The sequence below is a fragment of the Neohortaea acidophila genome (genome assembly GCF_010093505.1).
Source record: "Neohortaea acidophila strain CBS 113389 unplaced genomic scaffold BDY17scaffold_1, whole genome shotgun sequence".
Classification (NCBI taxonomy): domain Eukaryota; kingdom Fungi; phylum Ascomycota; class Dothideomycetes; order Mycosphaerellales; family Teratosphaeriaceae; genus Neohortaea; species Neohortaea acidophila.
In genome coordinates, this window is record NW_022985510.1 from 1,066,188 (window position 1) to 1,082,903 (window position 16,716).

Genomic DNA, 16,716 nt, shown 5'->3' on the forward strand with positions numbered 1-16,716 from the left:
CAGGTCGTCAAGCCAAGAGAGAGTCCTCGAGTGCGAGATGTTGGGTGCAGTTCTCGCCATGGCGCTCCCGGAACGTCCCGAAAGTTTGTGTTCGGGCCTCGCGTGCTCTGGCTTGAGCAAGGCTGCCACTGCATTCAGCCACAACTCCGCATATCGTTGTGGTTTGGACGGACGTAAAGCATGGGATGAAGCGGGGGTTATGATGGAAACGCAAGCCCTCAATGGATTATTCATACTCAATAAGCTACATCCTCCCAGATTGCTTTCCATCCACCACCCCACTGAACTTGACGTAGCGGTTACGAAAGGAGAAGCGCACAACAGTCAGAGTCCTGGCACATCAGATCGTCGAGTTGGTGTGGTGATGGCATTGACAGTCACAGCAGCCCTCCGCCCCAGACAAGCGGTTCTTCTGGTCGCTCGAGTGCGAGTGCGCTCTGTGAGGCGTGCCTTTGATTACATAGCTTGGAGGCCTAGTCGCAGGCGCCTCGGTTCCCGACGTGCGGTCGCCGGCCAGGGTTGAGGGCAGAGACTCGGAGACTGTATAGTCGTTCGTGTAGACGCTGGAGGTGATCTTGTACCTCTTGCGTTGCTCGACATCGTACTCCTCGCTTTCGGGCCACAGTGCTCGGCGAGGACGCAAGGTTATGATGCCAAGGATGAAATAGGCGCAGTAGCTGGACAGAGGCGGCAGTGCATTAGCTTGCCGATCAGTGTAGCAGAGACGTAGGTGGTGAATTACCAAACCACGGCACCAATCGCAATGAAGGGGACCAAAAAGGGCTCGCCTCCGTTGGCGTAGTCGCCGTTGTTGAGTGGACAGTACCCGACATCGGTCACTGTGTAGTATTCTGCTGCAGTCCACGTGCAAGGGAACCAGAGGCCGACGGCCACGATCCACAGAAGTAGTCCGAAGGAGCTGGAGATGACGATGTGCAGAGGTGACAGCGCGCGTCTCCAACGTTGGTGGAGATCGACGAGAGACACGAGCCAGACGACGATGGGGATCGCGATCCAGAACAGGACGTCGGGCCTGGAAAGAGATGTCAGTTGCGGCTGCGCAGCCTTAGGAAGTGGACATTGGAACCCACGCTTGATACTGGGCCAGTGGTCCGGACTCGTCGTCCTGGCTATCCGGGAAGACGGTGATGCAGGCGGCAGCGATACACAAGCCGACCATGACAGTGTTCCATGCTACGACGCTGAAGAGGGCGATAGCGACGGGGATGGAGTAAGGGCGCTGGTAGAGGATGGGGTGGGTGACATGACGAGGAGTCGCGGAGCGAGAGACGAGGCGGCGTTGAAAGAGAGCCATGATGGAGTAGAGTGCGGGTGGAGGTAGAGAAGCAGTCTCGAGCGAGAGAGAAGACGGTGTATTTGAGATGGCGGACACGTCCTACGAACGGTGGGAGCGTCGGGTGTCGCAGAGCAAGCTGTACCACGGCGGACCTCAATGGAGTAGGGATTGGAGGCAAAGGAGGAGGCGTAGCAGTCCCATTGGCCGCGCGAATCGCTCCTCGCGTGGTTCATGCAGTACCAAAGTGGCAGCCTGGCCTGGGGAAGCGGTGGCCCGGCTGACTGACGCGAGCAGGCAGCATCATTTCCCGCGGTTTGCTTCGTCTGAAGCCTTTTGAGTTTCACGAGATTTGTGGGGCGCTGCGTCTGGCTCCTTCTGGTTTTAGTAAGAAACCGATCTGCCGCCCTCTCTACCTACTCTGCTTACATCCATCTACAGTCTCACTCTGTCTTCTTCACTCTCGGCTCCTCTCGAGCTCCGAAACGATGCACGCCGCGTGCGAGGTAGGCGCAATGCACTTTGCAGCTCTCCAATAACATTGCCTGCATCGTAAGGAAGGGCAAGTGTTGTCGATTTGTTGTGAGCGATCGCCGTGAGCCGGGCGGCACTCAATGTTCACATGCGCCGGTCGGCAGGCCGGTGGAGGGAGCATCCAAGTACTGTAACTGCCGCCACCCCCGCCAGGGCCGTTGCCCGGCCCGTCCGGCTGGTGATGGTCTACGAACGGGTGATTGCATCAACACCTTACGGTGAACGAGATGTTTCCCCTCATTGACCCGGTAATGTAGATTCCCAATTCGTCTCTGAAGACACAGTATCGACCCATCCATCCAACCACGCCAGCTACGCGCCCTGTCTCGCCTTCTCCGCGCATATCATAGCAATAATCCGACTCAACTCCGCACTCTGCGCCGCATGCTCTTGAATCACCCGCGCATCCACCCCTTCCGCCTTCGACAACTCCCCCGTCGTCTTCAGCATTCGATTCTGCAGCAAGAGCATCTTCTGCAGCGTGTTGTCCAAGAAGGGTGCGGAAAACTTGACGTGCTCTTGACTGCCACTCGTGCCGTCAAACCGCATCTCAAGCTTGCGTGGTTTCCGCTTCTCTTCAGCCTCGACTTGGGGTTCTGGGGCTCGGGGTCTTGACGACAATGATGTTAGTGTGTTCGTTCTATTTGACCCAGAGGACGTGGTCCGCACCGCTCTACAAACGTGATGCTCTCCGCCATCTCTGCAACTCGGTTGGCGATTCGTGAAGCCATGATTGCGTATGCCGATCCCACGCCGCCGCCGCTCGCCGGGCTCTCGCCGGCGATGGAGTAGGCCTTGTTTGTAATTGGAGCAGCTTTCTGCGGCACCGACTTTGCATTCTTGTTGACTGTTGGTTTGGCTGCACCCGTCCCTGCCTTCTTCACTGGAGCACGTGCTGTCGACGGCTTGCGAGGTGCCGCTCCGTTGACCGACGGTTTTTGGGCTGGAACGGCCATGTTGATCGTGTCAATCCTCAGAGATGAGACAAACAGAACGAAACCACTAGTTGACCTACAGAATGAAGTGTTGCTTGCTACAACAAATGATCTCTATCTGACGCAAGGCGACGGAGGTGAGGCTGGCTGGCGGGTGTGGGGCGCATGTTCCACTTCCAGGAAACCTCGCCAGCTCCAAAACTTGAAAATCGCCCCTTGGATTGTACATGATCGTACGTCATCCTCGTGTTGAAGCTTGCCGAGCGTGGCTGGGCGACATAGGAATGGAGAAATACTTGCCAGATCCTGGTTTTGGAAAAGAAAGGAAAAAATGGACCAGGTTGGAGTGGCGAAGGCTGTTGCAGGCGAGTAGGTGGCGTGAAGACTCACCATCTTGAAGACCTTGCGTCTCATGTGATGGTATTGGGAATTACATGGCCGACGGCTCGACCTGGCTGAAGATATGGTCACCAAAGCAACATCGGCGAAGACTTCCTCAGCTCCTACGAAAGCTACGTCTTTTGTAGCCTCATCAAAGACGACATCCGTACGGTCCTCGCGGGCGGCATCGGTAGCAAACCATGATGAGAGAGCCGGACTCAGTCTCACAAAGCCCGGAAGCGGCAATACCAATCCCATCCAACATGGAAAGATGGGACAAGCAGAACGGGCGTTCAGCGCGGCGTCCACCTTTCTCTCCGGCATCATGGCCATCTCGGCCTCGCAGTTCATCGGCGCTCCTCTGAAACTCGTGGACCCCAAGTTCTACGCGGCTTACATGGCCTGGACAAAAGAGTCGTTCGCCATCCTCGTGACAACAATCACCCAATTCTGGTCGCCGACATTGATCCGAGTCAGCGGCGACGAAAGCATGCAAGGCCAACTATATCAAATGCCCGACGGCAGTCTCAAGTGCAACTTTCCCCACAGACTCGTGCTCATGGCCAACCACCAACTCTACACCGACTGGCTGTATCTTTGGTGGATCGCATACACCAACAAAATGCACGGCCACATCTACATCATCCTCAAGGAAAGCCTGAAATCCCTTCCCATCCTAGGCTGGGGAGCGCAATTCTACAACTTCATCTTCCTCTCGCGCAAGTGGGAGACGGACAAGGCCCGCTTTAAGAGCGCGTTGAATCGCCTCAAGAGCGCGCGTAGACCGATGTGGCTTCTCATCTTTCCGGAGGGCACAAACTTGTCCGCTGTCACGAGGGAGACGTCTGCGGCGTGGGCGAAGAAATCCGGGCTGCAGGATATGAAGCACCAGCTCTTGCCCCGGACGACGGGATTGCAATTCTGCTTGCAGGAGTTGCGCGGCACGACGAACTGGCTGTACGACTGCACCATTGCGTACGAAGGCATTCCCAACGGCATGTACGGGCAGGACATCTTCACTCTCCGCTCGTCGTTCTTCGAAGGTCGGCCGCCCAAGTCCGTCAATATGTTTTGGCGACGGTTCAAGCTCGCCGACGTCCCGCTGGACAACGACGAGGCGTTCGCGAGGTGGTTGAACAACCGCTGGCGAGAGAAGGATTACATCCTCGAGTACTTCTACAAATACAACCAGTTTCCCGACGAGGCTCCTCAGCAGGCGCTTGCAGCCGCACGAGGCCAGAAGAAGCCGAAGCACGCCAAAGCCATTTGCACGGAAGTCAAAGGCGAAGGTTGGCAGGAGTTTTTGAGCATTTTCGGACCCCTCACTACCGCAGCCGGCGCGCTGTCTGCTGTAGATCTGACGGAGCCGCTAAATGTCGATGCGATGCTCGCGCAGCTTGCGAAGCAGCAGACTGTGAATTTGCCGTTCTTGAACCAGCAGACGCTTGTTGATGCGGGTGAACAGGCCGTGCGCAACGCTCTCATGGCTGCACAACATTCGAATGCTCTTCCTCAGCCGGTGTTGAAGTATGTGCTGCAGGTAGCGCCCAAGTCACAGGAAGACATGAAGCAGGCATTGCTGGCTTCTGTTGCAGCGTTACCGACGACTGTTGCGAAAGCACCAGCCGTACACCTGAAAGCCGCTGGCAGTGTGGCCAACCCCTCTGCTAACACGATCAAACTGCCAGTGAGGCGCAAATCAAGTGCCGCCGCGGCATCGGACATTCAGAAGAGAATGCCACTAGCGAATGTCGAAAGTGCCGTGACGAGACCGCTCACCACAGCTGCTGTGCAGACTGCGGCGGCTTCAATTCAAAAGGCTGCGGGAGCTGCAGCTGCTCAGAAACAATCTCGCATTGAGAAGCAGACAGGAGTGCCTGGATCAAGTTGCAGTGTGTCCAAGAGACCGGCGAGCAGGGCTTCGAGAGTGCACGTGGTGAAGAAGCCGGCGTGAGAGGTGCTTGATGTACACATGGCTCGTAGTGTTTGATATGTCACTGATAAGTCCAGAAAGGACAACTTGATACCATCAAGAAATATTCGTGTAATTTGTCGACGATATAGTTGGCGGTGCCGGTCTTCGGTTGCATGCAAGATGGTTGGCCCACCCCTACCACCCAAACGTCACCCTGTTTCAATGTGCCCGAAAACTTGGAAGATGCGCAAGTGGGACACGACACTTGGATAGGTCACACGCCCAGGATGATTCTTGGTGCGGGAGCATAGTATAACGGAGTCGTCTACATTGCAAGCTATTAGTTGTCTTTTCATGTCGACTATTCCATCATCGGCAAACGAGAATCGAAGACAATGTTGTCTTCAATTGCGGGATGGGTCGAGGACAAAGCGACAAATTACTTGAGAACGGGCATTCAGGCGGGTGGAACGCTTGCGGGGAATGCAGTGTAGGTGTGCTCATCGACCAGGATGGCCTGGGACGAAGACTGGCTTACTCTCTTCTTGCGGAGTATTTGCTGACCGGAGGTAGCGGCGGAGTTGGCTCTCTGGTTGAAAACGCCGGTAGAACTGCAGGGAACAGTAAGGCTCCCGACAACCAATCCTCCGCCCATACGCCAGCTCGCTGACGGCAGAATCTACAAGCCGTGAGTGGCAGCATCGGCGGGGTCGGGAATACCATCAACGGGTATGGCGATGGCCTCAAGCGATCGATGTCTGCCGACGGTCCTGTATCGAGCGGTGCGCAGAAAAAGACGGCCGTGAAGCCCTCTGCGCCGCAAGCGAAGAAAGGTGGTGCTACGGGGTCTACTATCGGTCCACAGAAGAAGCCCACTGGGCAACCAAGGCCGCAACAAGCGTTGGCGGGCAAGAGCAAGCAACAGACTACCGCTCGTGGAGGAGTTGCCGTAGCTCAGCCCAGACCCGGCACAACGAAGACCGCAGCGGTGGGTAGAACATCTGTGGGCGCGTCCAGTCAGTCCGTCAACACACAATCGAAGAGCACGGCGGATGGTAAAATCAGGATCTCCCCCGAGAGCAGGCCAAAGCCGGGAGCGTCGAGAATCGCGGCGAGGACTGCGACTCCAGCTGCGAGGAAGCACAGTGGTGCAGATCCGCTGGGTATTGGACGGGATTTTGGGGATGTCAGCAAGACCAGGCCGAAGACGCAGACGCAGACGGGTGGTGGTAGCAAGGCTGCTCCAGGTCCCGTGAGGAAGGCGACGGCTGGTGATCCATTGGCGCTGGGGGATGAGATTGGAAAGATTGGGCGGAAGAGGTGAGGGACACGCTGTGCGAGCGGATGTTCATCTTACTGCGGATTATGCAATGCTTGTATCAAGGTACGAAGGCGCAAGACAGCATCTAGCCGGCGATGATCATCGCTGGAGCCGAGTCCAGTAGAGTCTGGCGAGGTCGAGTGGCATAGATGAGTGACAGCTGCTCACGATCACCAATGACTTGCAACACCACGACGGAGAGCGGGCGTAACAGAGTGTCGGCGTGATTGAAACGAAGTCGTGTCAGGCCACCGCTTCCACATAAAGAAAGTGTTTACATGAAAGATGGGCTAAGAATAAATCCAGCCAAACAAGCATCGACAAGCGGCGCAGCGAACCTAAGATAAGCCTTGCAGCAGCCAATCACGTGCGGCAGCATTCCACATGTTTCCACGGCGGGCTTGGGAGAAAAAGTCGCGCAGCAGCTGGCCCGCCCGACTCTTCTCGAAATCTCGCCATCGCCGTCTGCCGGCCGTGGGATTGTTGGGGGCGCGAGCCCATTCCATCGGGCGCCAGACGTCAGTTTCCAGATCACGCCTGTGGCTTAGAAGAGAGAAGATCTGAAAGGGCCAAGTCCACGCGATTCTCTTATATCCTTTCTCGCTTTTTCTCATTCGTGCTGTTCTTCCATCAACCTTTCATCTTCACTCACTGCTGCCGCTCAATCACTCTGTGCATTCGAGAGTGGCGTCGCTTTGACCGCTTGCCAGGCTCTCTCTGTTTACCGACCATTCCGCGTCGCCCGGTCCAGACCTTCGCGCAGCTTCGCACACCAGCACATCGAGTTCTCGTACCTTTTTTTTTTTGTTCGCGACCAGTTTCTAAAAATCCCGAATTTTGTCGGGCTTGTCTCTTTGCGAAGGCAGCGAGGGCGCGCCCTCAGTCTTCTGACCGCTCCCCAACACGACAACAATCACAACCGTCGCAGACATGGCTCACCAAAACACCACCATCCAGTTCGCCGACGACAATGTCCGCCTTGTGCGGTCCAATTCTACGTCTCAGCCGGAGACGACCGGTGTTGATCTCAATGAGGGCATAGTGAGTGTTGCTATCGATCCTTTTGTCCAGGCACTGCTAACTTTCCCACCTTGTAGGTCTTCAGCCGCACAGTGTCTATGGGACGCCGGTCATCCAGAGGACGCTCGTTGGACCGGAAAAGCACCCGAAGCTTCCACGCCGATGACGATCCGAACTACTCTGGTCTGCTGCGACCCGGCGATTACAAAAAGCGCCAGATCTTCAGTGGCAGCAAACTGTTCTTCCTGGCCTACCAAAGCATCGGCGTCATCTACGGCGACATCGGCACTTCGCCCCTCTACGTCTTCTCTTCCACCTTTGGAAACAAGGCCCCATCTCGCGACAACCTCATCGGAGTGACCTCCTTGATCCTCTGGGCCTTGATCGCCTATCCCACCGTGAAATACTGCCTCATCGTCCTCAACGCCGACAACGAAGGCGAGGGTGGTACCTTCTCCTGCTACTCGCTGCTCAGCCGCTATGTCAACATCACCCACCGCGATCCAAAGGAGGAGCCTCTGGTCAAGCTCGAACGGTACAAGACGGAGGAGCTATCACGGTCCAATCGTCACGTCCGGAACGTCGTCGAGGGGAGCACGTTCTTGAAGGTCTTGCTGAGGGTCATCGGTGTCTTGGCCGTCTCGATGGTCATGTCTGATGGCGTCCTCACTCCTGCGCAGTCTGTTCTTGGCGCGGTCCAGGGTTTGAACGTCGCGGCACCAGATATCAGCCACGGTGTTGTTATTGGTGTCACTTGCGCCATCTTGGTCCTTCTCTTCGCCATCCAACCCTTTGGCACTACCAAACTCGGCGCGACCTTCGCCCCGATAGTCATCATCTGGTTGGGACTGCTGGCTGGCTTTGGTATCAACAACCTGGTCCACCACGACTGGCGCGTGCTCAAAGCATTCAACCCGGGAGAGGCATTCATGTACCTAATCCGAAACAAGGAGGAGGGCTGGAAATCCCTGGGCGGTGTTTTGCTGGCCTTTACCGGTGTCGAAGCCCTCTTCGCCGATCTTGGAGCATTCAGCAAGAAAGCCATTCGAATTTCCTGGTTCTCGTGGTGTCTTCCGTGCTTGCTACTCACCTATGTGAGTTTTCCCGTTCCCAGCCGATGTTCTCAAACATACTAATCCGTCACAGACTGGCCAAGCAGCCTACATCTCGGTCGTTCCCAGCGCTTACGCCTCCCCCGTGTTCAGCACTTGCCCGAAAGGCGCCGTCATCCCGACTTTGATTCTTGCGGTGCTTGCTGCGATTGTGGCATCGCAAGCAATCATCACCGCAACCTTCCAACTGATCAGCCAGATCATCAAGCTGTCCTACTTCCCTCCGCTCAAGGTCATCCACACCTCCAAAATCTACCACCATCAACTCTACGTGCCAATGGCAAACTACCTCCTCTGCATAGGAACCGTGGCCGTCGCAGCAGTCTTCAACAATACCAACTCGCTCGGAAACGCATACGGAGTGTGCGTCATCTTCGTCACCTTCTTCGACACCCTGATGACAGCCTTGACCGCCCTGATCGTGTGGCGCGTCAAACCCTACTACGTCTTCCTCCCCTGGCTCGCCTTCGCCTCACTGGACGGCGCCTTCCTCTCCTCCGCCCTGCTCAAAGTGCCCACCGGCGCCTGGTTCACCCTCACCCTCGCCGCCATCCTCGCGCTCATCTTCCTCCTCTGGCGCTTCGGGAAGGAAAGCCAATGGCGCGCGGAAGCGGAAGACCGGCACAACATCTCCAAATTCGTCAACCGCGACGACGCCGGCAATCTGCGCCTCGCGGGCTACAAGGGCGGCGAGAACCTTTCCGTCATCAAGGGCCTCGGTATCTACTTTGACAAGTCGGGGCTCAAGACACCGCAGGTGTTTAGCCAGTACATCAGCAAGTTTGTCTGCATTCCGGAGGTGATGGTCTTCTTCCATATGCGGCCTCTGGAGTACCCCACTGTCTCCCCCGATGAGCGGTTTATCGTTTCGAGGATCAAGTCGCTCCCGAACTGCTACCGCGTGGTTCTGCGATACGGATTTATGGATGAAGTGATCACGCCCGATTTGGCGTCTTTGATCTACCGAAACCTCCGCGAATACGTGCTAAGAGATATGGCGCCGCGCGTGGCAGAGAAAGGCATTCCCGCCCCGGAAATGGCAATGCTTGGACCCAAGTATGGAAATGCCCAAGCCCTTGCGCCGGGCATCGAGACATCACTGAACGACAAGGACGCGTCTCGAGCGAACTCGACGGAAGAGGCACTACATGACGAGGAGCAGCTGGATCTGGTGTCGCTCGAGCACGCGTACGAGCACCGGGTCCTCTACATTCTCGGGAAGGAGGAGCTGGTGGTCAAGCGTGGCACAAGGTGGTGGAAGCAGGTGCTGTTGCGCACCTTTTTGTTGTTCCGAGACTACTCGCGGAACAAGATGTCGAATATCAAGCTGCCGACGGATCGTCTGGTGGAGCTGGGGTTCATCAAGGAGATGGGCGATACGGGGCGGCAGAAGGAATGAGCCTGGACACGAATGTCATGATGTGATATGATGTGATGAAATGGAGCAATTGTCGAAAGTTGTATAGAGCGAAGGGCAATTGACAGACGCGAATGTCGTCTTCTTCTTGTACATACCTGTACCCTTGCCACCATATCCTCAACCCTGTTATAGCCATGGCACACCGCACGGATGCAGGAGCTGCTCAAAGCGGTAAGAGCTCATGTGCAACTTTGCCTTTTTCGACGGCCCGTGCCTCTGATTTGCTGGGCGGCCTTCATCATCTTGACGCATCCAAGCCACGCTCAATTCTGCCAATTCACCGCTGCTCTGATTTCTTCCTCCTCCCTTCGACACCCCCATCGTTATCCAGTCCATCCACGCACTCGCTCGTTCTGGCAGGCTCACGCGAATTCCAACCAGCGCTTGGACGAAAACGGCTAGCCTGCCGATTCACTCGTGGGCGAATGAGGCAATTGAAGTCATTGCTGCCATTATACCAGCCATTTGAGCCTTGAACAGCGTCGTACACCAAATTTTGATAACTACCCCTGCGCAGCACGCGGCTTGAGAGTGCACCGCAAGCCATGTCCTCGACTACCAAGCCTGACCTGGCCAAGGTGGCAGGACCGGAATCGATGGCGAAACCTGAGCCGACCGCCCAAAGCTCCACCGCTCAAGATGGCGCCGCATCTGCACAGCCGAAGAAGAAGAAGCATCGCGCGGGCAGGCACAAGAAGAAGAATAAGAGAAGCAATTTCGGCCAGTCGGCAGACCTACGAGCGGAAGAGGCGTTGGATACGGGAGAGAGGCAGGGTGGTATTCCTGCGGGGGCGTTCTATCGCTTGCAGAATCGCAGTCACAGTCAGAGCAGTTTGGAGAGTGAGGCTCTGCTGGATCATCGTGGCTCGACTCCGCGACGGCCTCGAAGAGAGAGTCTACAGCAGACGGGCTTCACGCGGCCCAGTCTGCCCTACGCTCGCAATCGCGGAACAGCAATGTCGGGTGCTCTGGGGGGAGGGCATCGGTCTTCAAGACTCGCTCATGCTACTGGCGTTGCTATCAGCGATGATGGCGACGACGACGAGGGTCAGCCCACCGATCATACTCCGCTGCTTTCGAGGTCTCGCAATCAATCCCGTCCGGAAGTCTCCCGCGCTGGCTCGGGACACTATGGCTCTACACCTTATCGAGGCCGGAGGTCCTCCGTTCACTCGCATGCATCTTCGCGCAAGCGGATCGTGGCCACAAGTCATCTGCAGCCGACTATGGAAAGCGACGACGAGTACGACGTGAACAATCCTCCCTCTGTGCCAACCTCTCCACGCCTGGGTTCTCTCGACGATCTGATGATCAATGTCAATGACATCCCCGGGAGTCATTCCGAGCGTGGCCGCGATGCAGTCATCGACATTGACGAGGATGACCGCCGCTACTCTGGGAGCTCTTCAGAGGCAATGAGAAGAAGATCCACTGTGGCCGATCTCGCTGAGAGGGATGTCTGCTTCCCCGGAGACGCTGGCCTATCTGAGGATGGGGGAGATGGAGATGACCACCATTCCATGACCGGATCAGGCCAGCAAGGCCGGCGGCGCACGCGTCCGGGTCAATGGCCCGACCTAGACGTGCTGCATGATTGGAGTCGCGAGGAAAAGGAAGAGCGGACAGCGCAGGAGCACATCCGAGCCAAGAAGATCAATGAGCCGGTCATGGTTGGTGGCCGTCTACGTCCGGGCAAGACGGCGTGGCATCGGGAGGAGGACGAGCCGTTCCGCTTCACTTACTTCAACGAGATGTTTGATGGTACCATACATGCCCGTACGATCAGTGATCTTCTACAGGACGGCGCAACGTTCAGAGATCTTTTCATCCCTGATCATATCGAGCTGCAAGAGGATAGCGAGGGGGAGGAAGAGGGGGATGACAACGCACTCGTTCGCCCGGTCTTGGACAAGCATGCTTCGATCCACACTCATGCCTCGATCCACACTCCGTCAGTCGCAGGAGACCATCTCTCTCGACAGCCCTCCGTATTGAGCGACGCAGAGGCTTTGCGCTCTCCCGGAGGCAGCAAACCTCCAACGAGGACCAGCACGCCAACTGGCAAGGATTCCGAGGCGCCCACTCCGACACCCTACTCCAAACCTCCAAGATACGGTCCGCGGCCGACATTCTGGCTGGATGTGTTGCAGCCGACGGAGACGGAGATGAAAGTGCTGTCCAAAGCTTTCGGCATCCACCAGCTTACCACCGAGGACATTCTCATGCAGGAGCAGCGGGAGAAGGTGGAGCTGTTCGCATCCTACTACTTCCTGAACTATCGGTCCTTTGAGCAAGACAAGGAAAGCGAGGACTACATGGATCCCGTCAACTTCTACGCCGTCGTCTTCCGAGACGGCATCATCACCTTCCACCACTCGCAAACCCCGCATCCGGCCAACGTCAGGCGACGCATTCGCCAACTGAATGACTACATGTCGCCCACCGCCGACTGGATCAGCTATGCCCTCATCGACGACATCACCGACGTGTATGGCCCACGTGTATCGACGATTGAGGAGGAAGTGGACGAGATCGACGAGGAGATTCTCTACCTGCACGTCACCTCCGCCGACGATGCCGAGGGTATCAACCAGAACAAGAAGCCCGCGAAGCCCGAACGAAAGAGCTTCTGGAAGCGCTGGCCGTTCAATTCCACCAATCAATACGACAAGGGCGACGATACTGACAACAAGTTCAAGAGCGGCGGCGACATCCTTCGACAGGTCGGCGAGTGCCGCAAGAAAGTGATGGGCTTGTACCGTCTGCTCGGCAACAAGGCAGACGTCATCAAGGGTTTCGCGAAGCGATGCAACGAGAATTGGGAGGTGGCTCCGCGGAGCGAAATCGGCCTCTACCTCGGCGATATCCAAGATCATATCGTGACCATGAATAATAATCTGTCGCATTATGAGAGGTCAGTGTCTACCTCTTTGCTCTTCCCCCCAGATCTTGCTAACAATGCATCTGCAGCCTCCTCAGTCGCGCCCACAGCAATTACGTCGCGCAAATCAACATCCGCATGAACGAGCGCGCGGAACAAAACGCGGACATTCTCGGCAAGCTCACCGTCATCGGCACCATTGTGCTACCCATGAACATCATCACGGGCATGTGGGGCATGAACGTGTACGTGCCGGGGCAGGTGGAGTACAAGGAGGATCTGACGTGGTTTACGTGCATTACGGCCGGCCTGCTCCTGTTTGGCGTTACTTGCTACTTCATTGCGAAGAAGGCTTACGGGATTGTTTGAGAGATGTTGGGATTTACGTACATGTGGTGTGCATGGTTGGGGCGTATGCACATCGAGCTTGTTGGGACGAGCTGCAATGATACACATAATACCTTGCACAAGAACCTCTTGGTCTATTACTTGGTAAGGGCGTGTGCCTGCCTCAGATCATCAAACGTGTCCTGGTCGAATTCCCTCGCTTTGTCCAACGCGTGCCAGTGCGCGAAGGGATGGCACACGCCTTTGTAGATTTTGATTCGACTCGGAGTGCCGGACTTGTTGAGCAGATCGTTATACGCCACGCCCTCGTCACGCAGGACATCGAACTCCGCGCATCTGATCGAAGCTGGTGCTAGCCCGGCGTGAGAGGGCGCCAGGATGGGCGAGCAGATCCACTCGTCTTGCTTCTTCTTTCGCTCCTCTGCATTCGCGGGAAACATCAGTCATAGTGCCACTCACAGCAAGGGCAACACAAAGAGGCAAACTCACCAACATCCATCCCCAGCCAATGCCGCGAAAACCACCGCATGCGATTCAGCGGCAAACACGGCGCAAACTCGCAACTCCGCATACTCCCATACTCCACCCCGTCCGCCACGGGCCCCTCAAGCGGAATCGAGCGCGCATCAACAGCAGGCACAACCAGCAACTGCAGCCTCAAAATCGGCATGCCAGGCTCGTCGCGCGCGAGGAGCGCCAGCACGGCCGCGATGTGTCCGCCCGCTGACAACCCGCCGATAGAGACGCGGGAGGGATCGATGTTGAGGCTGCTGGCGTTGGCAAAGACCCATTTGAGCGCTGCCCAGCTGTCCCACACTTGGGCTGGGTGGGGGTGTTCGGGGGCTAGGCGGTAGTCGACGTCGACGACGATTAGGCCGAGGGTTTGCGTTGCTGAGCGGCACCAGGGTTCGTCGGAGAGGAGGGAGCCGATGACCCAGCCGCCTTTTGGGGGAGTGTTAGTCGTTGATTACCGTACGCTGTGAGAGGTGGTTCGTGGAGCTTACCGCCATGATAGTTGACGTGCGCGGGCAATAGGCCTTGCGCGTTCTTCAGACCTCCGGCTTCGATCGCTGCTTCGGTCGGCGTGTAGACTTTGACTCGGATCTCGCCCGCGGGATGCTCGACGGGGATACGGTGGATGGTTGCGTCTCCTACCTCCGGCTTCGGACCCGGTGTGATTGGGAAGGTGTATTTGGTGGTATTGGCACGGTATTCTCCGATGGAGACCTGGTCCGCGCGGAGACGAGGGGCTGGAGATGGTGGTCAGTGACATCGCCGTCAGCATTGGGATTGGGTGAAGCAGACCTTGGTATTTGTTGTAGATTTCTATGAATTGCGGATCGAGATGGGGCAGGAACTGCGGGAGGATTGGGTTTACGGGCTCGTGAGACATTTTGCGATATTGAGAAGTGGGTGATGGGTTGGGAGTGTGAAGCTCGTGCTGTCGGTACCTTCTAATTTGGGAAAGTCGTCTGGCGGAGGTTGCCTGGGCCCACAATTCGAGGCTACGATGCTCGACTGCCCGAGACATGCTTTGCTTTCTGAGTTGTGGGCAGTTTTGTTGGATTACTGGGGGCGCCATTGGAAGAGGGAGTGAATCGCGCAGGAACCTCGTCACGAGCAATTACTGCAATCGAGCGCAAAGCCTCGTGCATAGTCTCTATTTCGAATACACTGATGGCTCCTAGCTCATACTTTGAGAGCGAGCGTTCATCGCCGTGATGATGTCGATACCGCCCTAACGTCCTGGCCCCTAAGCCATGCCTCCCACAACGCCGATGACCACGTCCTTCATACGCCGCCACAGACCCGCATTCACATCCTCCATCTCTCTGACCGAGACTGAAACGCCCTTCACACCACCATAGCGCCCCGTGTAGTTGTTATTGCGCCCCGCAAGCTTCGGAGCCGCAGCCTTCAGACTTAGATCCAAGTCGATTCTCACCGTGGAAGGCTTCGGCTCCGCGCGCCACTAATCGATCCCATGCTCTTGTTTCAGCTTTTCTAAGTTCTCCTGTCGCTCGGCGAGGTCGGGCTGACTACTTGACGCAGTCGCGGCGCGGTCCTGTGCGGCTTTGACGGAGCGCTCGATCTGGTGGTAGAGCACGACGAGGTAGCGGTTCTGGAAGTTGAAGCCGTTTAGCTTGTCGCAAGCGGATTTGGCGTCCATGACATCTTCGTAGACGACGAATGCTGTGCCTTTGGTGTTGGTGGCGATGCCTTGGCGGATTTGTCTGCGAGGTGTTAGTGGATGGTGGGGGATGCGCGAGCGCCCCCGCCGAGGCTGTAGGCGCTGGAAGGCCGAGGACTCGGTGAAATGGCGATCGCGCGGGACATGCTAGCGTACCTGATGGGTCCGAATTTGCCAAAGAGATCGAACAAGTCTTCTGTCGAGACGTTGTAGGAGAGGTTCTTGACGAAGAGGGCGCTGTTGCAAGAATTAGTCAGAGCGCGCGCACCGAGGTGAGGGGCGTGGAGAATGTGAGACTCACCGGTTCACTTGTGGGTCGACCTTGGAACTACGACTCATAGCTTGGATAGCAGTTTCTGGGTGGTGACGGTCGCGTGGAGGGAGAGGGGAGGGTGTGAGGTGTAGGAAGGAAACAGAAGTGTGAAGAGTGAAAGGTGCACGTGATTGGCACGGCCACTCCCGCGTTAGCCGAAGCTTAATAGACTTGGCGAGGCCAGCAGCACATTCCCCAGCATTGCGTCCCGTCGAACAACCACACCCTCGCCCTCACCACTCCTGAACCCTTGGCTTGCTCTCGCGGATATGAGCTGGCCCTCTTTGAGTCTCACGGCATGACTGAATGAAATCACAAGCGCCAGCCTGCTGTCGCACAAGCAAACCTCACCCTTCTCCCTGCCTTACCCCACCGCACTTGCAAGCGCCTCCGCATGAGCAACACCGCTGCCACCGCCACACCGCAACCCCTCTTAAGAACCACCAAGCGTCTCGAATGCAATATAATCCGTCGGGAAACAGCCGTGTGCGAAGGCGAGAGTGAGCACGTGCGGGCCCCGTGCTGCACGCGCCGGCCTCACTTCCCCATCACCTCCGCAATTCCCCTCCACCCCCGACGGCTCCGCAATGGTTCACGCTCTCTACAACCCGACCTTCAAGGCTCCAAGCGGCTTCTTCCCACCCCGTGCGCGCTCGCCTACACCGCCGCGCGACTTTGTTGAGCCACTCTCGCCCACCAAACCAACCCCTCTGGAGCCTAGCTTCAACTACCCGGCCATCAACAACCATGTCAACTTCACAGTCAGGCCGGAAGGCGCTTTCATGGCAACAAGTTCAAGAGCAAGGGCATACAGTGCGAATCAAAAGAGCACACATCAACGTCGGCTTTCCACCATTGACACTCTGGCTGAAGCAGCGCTGGCGACCACTCCCTCACTCCAGCCCTTCTCGCCTTACCATACCACTGCCTTCCGCCAGCATGAGCACGTCGTGCCCCGAGATTACGCCTCCGGGGACGAGCCACCACACAAGCGCGCTCGTTCGGAGCTTCTTCCCTCAACGCTTGTGACGCAGTACGCTTCCCGCCCCGC

The 16,716-nt window shown here is 56.9% G+C and overlaps 8 protein-coding genes across 8 annotated transcripts; 4 read left to right on the forward strand and 4 right to left on the reverse strand.

Annotated features, from left to right (window-relative positions):
- Positions 1-59: 59 nt before the first annotated feature.
- Positions 60-1,456, reverse strand: BDY17DRAFT_11674 (uncharacterized protein). The gene is made up of 3 exons (XM_033729261.1): positions 1,092-1,456; positions 743-1,033; positions 60-677 (listed from the first exon to the last, which is right to left on the reverse strand). The coding sequence occupies exons 1-3, from the start codon at positions 1,313-1,315 to the stop codon at positions 341-343; spliced, it is 852 nt and encodes a 283-aa protein (XP_033594018.1). The 5' UTR covers positions 1,316-1,456; the 3' UTR covers positions 60-340.
- A 262-nt stretch (positions 1,457-1,718) lies between these two features.
- On the reverse strand, positions 1,719-2,859 carry BDY17DRAFT_288985 (uncharacterized protein). The gene is made up of 2 exons (XM_033732285.1): positions 2,498-2,859; positions 1,719-2,438 (listed from the first exon to the last, which is right to left on the reverse strand). The coding sequence occupies exons 1-2, from the start codon at positions 2,782-2,784 to the stop codon at positions 2,141-2,143; spliced, it is 585 nt and encodes a 194-aa protein (XP_033594019.1). The 5' UTR covers positions 2,785-2,859; the 3' UTR covers positions 1,719-2,140.
- A 367-nt stretch (positions 2,860-3,226) lies between these two features.
- Positions 3,227-4,562, forward strand: BDY17DRAFT_314514 (acyltransferase-domain-containing protein; the record flags this gene model as incomplete). The annotated part of the gene is made up of 3 exons (XM_033735824.1): positions 3,227-3,315; positions 3,355-4,488; positions 4,541-4,562. 3 exons carry the CDS (start codon positions 3,227-3,229, stop codon positions 4,560-4,562), a joined length of 1,245 nt encoding a protein of 414 aa, XP_033594020.1.
- Positions 4,563-5,305: 743 nt separating this feature from the next.
- On the forward strand, positions 5,306-6,517 carry BDY17DRAFT_11827 (uncharacterized protein). The gene is made up of 4 exons (XM_033729281.1): positions 5,306-5,549; positions 5,633-5,682; positions 5,746-6,075; positions 6,125-6,517. Exons 1-4 carry the CDS (start codon positions 5,455-5,457, stop codon positions 6,313-6,315), a joined length of 666 nt encoding a protein of 221 aa, XP_033594021.1. The 5' UTR covers positions 5,306-5,454; the 3' UTR covers positions 6,316-6,517.
- Positions 6,518-7,498: 981 nt separating this feature from the next.
- On the forward strand, positions 7,499-9,911 carry BDY17DRAFT_244157 (potassium uptake protein; the record flags this gene model as incomplete). The annotated part of the gene is made up of 2 exons (XM_033730504.1): positions 7,499-8,494; positions 8,547-9,911. The coding sequence occupies 2 exons, from the start codon at positions 7,499-7,501 to the stop codon at positions 9,909-9,911; spliced, it is 2,361 nt and encodes a 786-aa protein (XP_033594022.1).
- Positions 9,912-10,206: 295 nt separating this feature from the next.
- On the forward strand, positions 10,207-13,286 carry BDY17DRAFT_288992 (uncharacterized protein). The gene is made up of 2 exons (XM_033732286.1): positions 10,207-12,846; positions 12,903-13,286. Exons 1-2 carry the CDS (start codon positions 10,478-10,480, stop codon positions 13,180-13,182), a joined length of 2,649 nt encoding a protein of 882 aa, XP_033594023.1. The 5' UTR covers positions 10,207-10,477; the 3' UTR covers positions 13,183-13,286.
- On the reverse strand, positions 13,287-14,631 carry BDY17DRAFT_288995 (putative esterase). The gene is made up of 4 exons (XM_033732287.1): positions 14,467-14,631; positions 14,166-14,411; positions 13,651-14,103; positions 13,287-13,582 (listed from the first exon to the last, which is right to left on the reverse strand). The coding sequence occupies exons 1-4, from the start codon at positions 14,552-14,554 to the stop codon at positions 13,299-13,301; spliced, it is 1,071 nt and encodes a 356-aa protein (XP_033594024.1). The 5' UTR covers positions 14,555-14,631; the 3' UTR covers positions 13,287-13,298.
- Positions 14,632-15,133: 502 nt separating this feature from the next.
- BDY17DRAFT_320000 (pre-mRNA branch site protein p14) lies at positions 15,134-15,691 on the reverse strand (the record flags this gene model as incomplete). Its single annotated transcript, XM_033736366.1, has 3 exons — positions 15,134-15,395; positions 15,509-15,589; positions 15,654-15,691. 3 exons carry the CDS (start codon positions 15,689-15,691, stop codon positions 15,134-15,136), a joined length of 381 nt encoding a protein of 126 aa, XP_033594025.1.
- Positions 15,692-16,716: the final 1,025 nt, after the last annotated feature.

What these genes read in the sequence shown, in the direction of transcription:
- BDY17DRAFT_11674 (XM_033729261.1), bottom strand. Translation starts at nt 1,315, where the DNA reads ATGGCTCTCTTTCAACGCCGCCTCGTCTCTCGCTCCGCGACTCCTCGT. An exon ending in CCACTGGCCCAGTATCAAGC is followed by an intron (nt 1,034 to 1,091) that starts GTGGGTTCCAAT and finishes ATCTCTTTCCAG; the next exon opens with GCCCGACGTCCTGTTCTGGA. An exon ending in GCGATTGGTGCCGTGGTTTG is followed by an intron (nt 678 to 742) that starts GTAATTCACCAC and finishes GCCTCTGTCCAG; the next exon opens with CTACTGCGCCTATTTCATCC.
- BDY17DRAFT_288985 (XM_033732285.1), bottom strand. Translation starts at nt 2,784, where the DNA reads ATGGCCGTTCCAGCCCAAAAACCGTCGGTCAACGGAGCGGCACCTCGC. An exon ending in AGCATCACGTTTGTAGAGCG is followed by an intron (nt 2,439 to 2,497) that starts GTGCGGACCACG and finishes ATTGTCGTCAAG; the next exon opens with ACCCCGAGCCCCAGAACCCC.
- BDY17DRAFT_11827 (XM_033729281.1), top strand. Translation starts at nt 5,455, where the DNA reads ATGTTGTCTTCAATTGCGGGATGGGTCGAGGACAAAGCGACAAATTAC. An exon ending in ACGCTTGCGGGGAATGCAGT is followed by an intron (nt 5,550 to 5,632) that starts GTAGGTGTGCTC and finishes GACCGGAGGTAG; the next exon opens with CGGCGGAGTTGGCTCTCTGG. An exon ending in CGGTAGAACTGCAGGGAACA is followed by an intron (nt 5,683 to 5,745) that starts GTAAGGCTCCCG and finishes AGAATCTACAAG; the next exon opens with CCGTGAGTGGCAGCATCGGC.
- BDY17DRAFT_288992 (XM_033732286.1), top strand. Translation starts at nt 10,478, where the DNA reads ATGTCCTCGACTACCAAGCCTGACCTGGCCAAGGTGGCAGGACCGGAA. An exon ending in AATCTGTCGCATTATGAGAG is followed by an intron (nt 12,847 to 12,902) that starts GTCAGTGTCTAC and finishes ATGCATCTGCAG; the next exon opens with CCTCCTCAGTCGCGCCCACA.
- BDY17DRAFT_288995 (XM_033732287.1), bottom strand. Translation starts at nt 14,554, where the DNA reads ATGTCTCACGAGCCCGTAAACCCAATCCTCCCGCAGTTCCTGCCCCAT. An exon ending in GCACGTCAACTATCATGGCG is followed by an intron (nt 14,104 to 14,165) that starts GTAAGCTCCACG and finishes CTCCCCCAAAAG; the next exon opens with GCGGCTGGGTCATCGGCTCC. An exon ending in TTGGCTGGGGATGGATGTTG is followed by an intron (nt 13,583 to 13,650) that starts GTGAGTTTGCCT and finishes CCGCGAATGCAG; the next exon opens with AGGAGCGAAAGAAGAAGCAA.